At 34.6% G+C, this 5,908-nt stretch overlaps 1 protein-coding gene across 1 annotated transcript in view; it reads left to right on the top strand.

The window, feature by feature from the left end:
- APIP (APAF1 interacting protein) overlaps positions 1–5,332 on the top strand; it is a gene marked incomplete at its 5' end in the record, with an annotated part of 14,794 nt that extends 9,462 nt beyond the window's left edge. The window contains 4 exons of the mRNA XM_010286684.1: positions 539–656; positions 1,810–1,945; positions 4,516–4,683; positions 5,210–5,332. Coding sequence (XP_010284986.1) covers positions 539–656; positions 1,810–1,945; positions 4,516–4,683; positions 5,210–5,309 — 522 coding nt within the window. The remainder of the gene's footprint in view (positions 1–538; positions 657–1,809; positions 1,946–4,515; positions 4,684–5,209) is intronic.
- Between the last annotated feature and the right edge of the window lie 576 nt (positions 5,333–5,908).

Raw genomic sequence — 5,908 nt, 5'->3', positions numbered from 1 at the left:
CCTGCTGATTTTTAAAATAACATTAAAGGAGAAAGTTTTATTGCTGCCCTGAACAATTCTTTGTACTATTATGAGTAGCTGACTGATGCAAAGGTAATATTAATGTAAAGCTGCTAAAAGCAAGGTTTAAAAAAGTAGTTCTGAAAGTTAAATATATTATATGTAGGTTTAATTCGTGTCCTTAGCTGGTTCTTTAAGAGGGGAAGGAAAAGTACGTCTCTATTTCTTTTTTTGAATCAGTTACTACTTTTCCTTTTGACCTATTCTCTGTTATTTAGCTATAGGCTGTTTCCTTTCTGAGAAAATTTTAGTTTTAGAAATATCTGCTTGACAGCCATCTAAATAGAGTACCTAATTCACATTACACAATGCCAGTAAAGAGTATTAGAAGCTACAATAAATGTGGCGTGTTACAGCACTTTTACAAAGTTAAAATGACATTCTATATTAAATATACGTGGTATATATTTGTCTACCTAGGAGGAAAACAGAACTATTTGGGTCATCACAGGTCAAAATAATTTATTCTTTCTTACAGCCAGAAGATATGTTTGTTTGTGACATGAACGAACAGGACATCAGCAGTCCTCCACCACACAAGAAACTAAAGAAAAGCCAGTGCACACCTCTCTTTATGAATGCCTACACTATGAGAGGTGTGTAGCAAATGTTTTTAGTTCAGTGGTGACTGAAACACTGTATATACACATCCACAAAATTGAAATTCAATACCATATTCTTTATACATGGAAGTTACAGTGAAATGAACATGAAACTATAAAATAAATAGATTTGCAAAGCAATATGTACCATGGAAGGTATCATCTTTTCTGCACTCATTTTTAGTGCAGTATGTTGTATATATAGTATTGTATATTGTAGTGTATATATAGTATTGTAGTGTATATATAGTGTTGTAGTGTCTATATAGTCTTATATATTGTATATATAATATTGTATATATAGTATAAACAATACTGTATATATAGTATAGTGCAGGAGGAGCTGGGGGATTTACAGCAGTTTTATACCAGTAATTTTGCCTATTCAGCAGCTATGTTTTATATTGTTTTACAACCCCTGGCTGTGACCAAAGGTTCTAAATTATGAATAGGTGAAAAAAGTATGAAACTTTTCTTTTGCAGGTGGACAGTAATAGAGAGCTTTTGCTGTTGTGTAAGATTTACATCTGTTACTGTTGAAAGAATTTAGGGAGTCTCTTCTGATCTTCCCTCACAAGAAGCTTACACGTGTATTGAGGAAAACTCATTTCATAATTTTGGCAACATTGCAACTTTATAAGTAAATTTTAATTATTGTCTACCTATCTTTCCATCATAACACAATAAGATAACAGTATTTTTTTCAGAGAATCAGTGTATAATCAAAGAAGAGCACTAGCATAAAAAGAAAGTAAAAGTCTTTAAACTTTAATCTCACAAATAAGTTTGGGATTTCTTTAGAATCTCAGAGCCCTGATAAAATTAATAGAGTATTTCAGTCATGACAATATGTAAGAAATGGACAAGTAGTGTTTCTCCTTGAATATGTGCAAGTAGTTTGTCTCCTGGAATTTGTCACTAACTAAAACTTAACACTAGTGTCCTAAAACAATCCATAATTACCTTTTATAGATGAGTAATTATCTCATAACATTTATTTAGGTTGGTCTATGTTTTTTCCTCTAATACAGTGGATCACCATTTACTAAGATACCCAGACAAAACAAATGTCAATAAAATTTTCTTAATAGATGCATTTTAAAATTAACTCTAAAAATATATTTTTTTCTTCTTTTTCTGTTCTTAGGGGCAGGTGCAGTGATCCATACTCATTCCAAGGCTGCTGTTATGGCTACCCTTCTTTACCCAGGGACTGAGTTCAGTATTACCCATCAGGAGATGATAAAAGGAATCCAGAAGTGTACTTCAGGAGGCTATTACCGGTACTTCTCTATATTTAAGAGAGGCATGCTATTTGATTGGTTTTTTCAGCAATATACATAGATGACAAGTCATTTGAGTTGTGTGTGTAATATAATGTATTAGGAATAAGAAGTAAAAAGAACTCTGGAATAAATGAGTCATTGGCTTTCCCTAAGAAGGTCTCAAGCCTATGGAAGAGATCTGTGATAAAATCTTGTAATGTCAAGGCTACTGTGGTCTGAGCTACAGAAACAAACCAAATAAAGAGCTATGTCCTAACAAATATCTCAAGAACAGAGATGTTAACGCACCTATACAATGTTAAACTGAAACCGGAGCCAACCAATGTTAAGTTGGATTGATAACACACAAACTACGTGTGGGTGGACTTCACATATCACTGCCTGTGCTAGTTTAGGGCGTGTTAGTAGAAAATTTCAGATTTTATTTGACAGACTTTGAAAGAAAATTCAGAATAAACAGCTCATTAAAGATAATATTATTACTTTTCAAGGATAAGCTCTGAGGTAAGTGCTGAGTTATTCCAAATTATGTGTGATGGCTTGTTTTGAGGACTCCACCCACAGATTGTTGAATTGGGATCTGCAAACAACATTTATGTAATGTATGACAATTAGATGAAAAATGGAAATGCTAAATTCTTTCCACTTTTTGATGTTAATTTTTGTAACTAACTATTGCCCTTTGGCAAAGGAGCAAGCCATATGTCTGGCATGTGTTTTTATGCCTGGGTATATTTTATTCAGTTTTGGTAGACTTGCCAGCTTTACCTTCTTGTCAGCATTAGCACTTGTATTTTTAATGTGGCAAAGGACACCCCTTATATTGTCTAACAACACTGGTTTTAAAAAAACAATCAATTTTCTTTTTTGGATATGCATTTTGAATTCTCAAACGTTCCTAAATGTTAGTCAGGAGATAGTGTATTTATTGAGTTCCATACCTCTGAGTGACAACTGTGTCATCCTGTTAATTTACCAGAAAATCTAAAGAAATCAAAGCTCCAGATTACATGGTTCCTAAGTACACATTCATCCATACTAGACTGATTCCACTGTCTTGCCTCACACAAGGCTCCCCATTGAACTCAAAAGAAATTCAATAATACAGAATGGGGTCTTTCAAAAAAGAGATTGACAATATATTGTTTCTAATTACATAAACCTTTCTGGAAACTATCCAGGAAAATGCTACAGATAGGATAATCAGAAGTATTTGTTGGCCTAAATATGCTCCCAGTGATGCCAGAATAGTTTTACCTTTGACTTCAGTAGAAGGAGAACTACATCTCTAGTAAATAGCTTTGAAAGTCTCAGATTGTCCCAAGATATTTTACATGAAGGTTTGGTTATACATAGGGTGCTTATATTTCAGTAAACCTAAAAAGATATCAAGTATTTAACTCACTCCGAATCTTCTTGGGATTTTATAGATATAGTTCTTGATAAAAAGCTTATGGTTATGATTAGGAATCACTCACAGTATTTATACCTGCTTCCAAACTCACATCCAAGTAGAAAACAGAACCTAGGGGAAACCAATCCCTTAGCTCATTTGGCCTCACCTAGTAACAAACACTCCAAATCTAATTTTAGTGATCAGAATATGTAAGAGTCAAAGTAAACCTACAAAAACCACTTAATTTTCTTAATTGACTATTTTTATAGACTTCTTTGGGAAAGCATCAGGATTGAAAACTGTAAGGGATGAGACTTCTTAATTTTCTGAATATCTGATTTGAAGTACTAGCTGTATTATTTTTACTATTGCTTTCTCTGTGTTTTATAAAAGTAAATACTACTAGCATCCACTCATGAAATACCTATGTGATCTCAATGATAAATCTAAACCTGAACTGGGGACTTATTAAAACTACTTAAACAAGTTTCTGCCAGTGTTAATTAAGGTTCAAACAATGCCAAATATCCCAGTCCTCCTTCAGAAGAAACTCTTAGGCAAGTTCCACTGAGTAACATGCATCATCTTGTCTTTGGAACTGGGGTTCTCAGGCTCTCTTAAGATCACATATAGCCCACCAATGACTCCATCACAGAGTATTTATTTTTCACATGTTGACTCTACTTTCTATATATATGCCTTAGCAGGACAATCTTATTTCCAGGGGCTTTTTGGACTAAATTATTTTTTTTCTGCTCTCCAGCAAACAGCTTCATTTCCTTCTTCATGATGTGATTCTTTTAAATAATTTATTCTGAGATAAAGCTTGTAGGTGTTGCCAATACAGGATAAAGAGAGTCTGAAAAACTTGTGAAGGGGCACAACTACAAAGTGATATGTGAACAGCTACACCTAATATCTTATAGTGTTATTTTCTTTTTGTGCCTCAAGTGTAGCTCAGGTATTGCCAGCATAGCATATGTTTGGGAGTGAGAGATGTTCCTGAGAGTTCTTATGTTACAGCGTGACTCACAAGACAAAAGTGTAAAATCACTAGCGTTGACAATTTGTTAACGTCTTTACACAGTCAAAGGACAATCTCTTAGAGAAAAGCTTTATACATCCAAACATAGCATTTTTTTAAATACACAAACATTCATTTTTCTTTTAGATATGATGATACACTAGTCGTTCCCATTATTGAGAACACACCAGAAGAGAAGGATCTCAAGGAAAGAATGGCACGTGCAATGGAAAAATACCCAGACTCTTGTGCTGTATTGGTCAGGCGTCACGGAGTTTACGTATGGGGAGAAACATGGGAAAAAGCCAAAACAATGTGAGTACAATTTAGGAACATGGTATCTTTTGCCATAATACCTCAAAATCTTAATGATCTTAATGTCATGTGTATTTCCAACCTATGGACAATGATTCAGAACATTAAGTTCTGGTGTCACTGGGAATGGGTTCATCCATGATTCCACGGCTTATTTTTCCTTTCATACCAATGCTGGCTGATAGGGTTCTCAGCATTTTCCTTTGATACGGACAAGTTCCCCCTCATATGAAACCTGAAACTCTGCTTTTATATGACACCTGCTGATACTGTTTGTGTAGTCTTCCCTAGTACCATTTTTGGAATTTACTTCTTCATTTGCTGATGGAAATGCAAGTCAGGATCATGTAGCAAAAATGCTGGGCACTTTCCATACCACAGTAATGGAAGTAAATGATGATAGAGCTGTCCAGTCGGACCATCACATTAGCGATGAAAGATTGGCTCAAGGAAGGAAACTATTCATTTTCATAAAACATCCTAAGACTTGAGCCTTATTTTACATTTCACTTTCTTTTCATTTTAGGTGTGAGTGTTATGATTACTTGTTTGATATCGCAGTGCAGATGAAGCAGCATGGGCTAGATCCTTCAAAATGTCCAGCAGGAGAAAACGGGATCTTGTAAATGACAACAACATTTATATTCAGGTGTGAATTTATCTGTAGATATGATCTGTTTGGAGGAAGAGACTAGAGATGACAACTTCACTTCAGTCTGCTTTCCCACTCAGGAAACTTCAGTATTGCACATCTCCCCCACTCCACTCCATTACCATTGCAATTGTATCTATGCCTGAAATAGTGCTCCTTTACCACACAATGCAATAAAAAGATATGTATTAATAATTAAGTATGTCCTGTGCATATTTTATCACCTATGTACAGCATGGAGTGCAATTGCTTTTTAAAACTAAATTGTATCAAGCATTACCAGAAAAAGCCAATGGAGAAAAAAAGACCCCAGCCTAGTAAGTATCATCTATACAGAGATGCTGAACACCCACTTTTGTTATTCAGTTTGCAGGATCAGGTTTGATTTCAGTCCATCTCAGTGGTATTACTTATACGGTGGGTTAGTTTTGGGGTTTTTTCCTTGAGCAGAAATGGCTGATTGCAATTTGATTTAAGTTGCATCGATTAATGTCACCTGTTCACCTCATACAGCATATTGCCATGACTTTCTGTTTTCTGATGTAGCAATGATCAATGTTTTGAAAGTTTTCA

This window comes from Phaethon lepturus, unplaced genomic scaffold (assembly GCF_000687285.1).
Source record: "Phaethon lepturus isolate BGI_N335 unplaced genomic scaffold, ASM68728v1 scaffold2005, whole genome shotgun sequence".
NCBI lineage: Eukaryota > Metazoa > Chordata > Aves > Phaethontiformes > Phaethontidae > Phaethon > Phaethon lepturus.
Note: the sequence above shows the minus strand (reverse complement) of the source record. Positions and strands in the feature narration are given on the sequence as shown.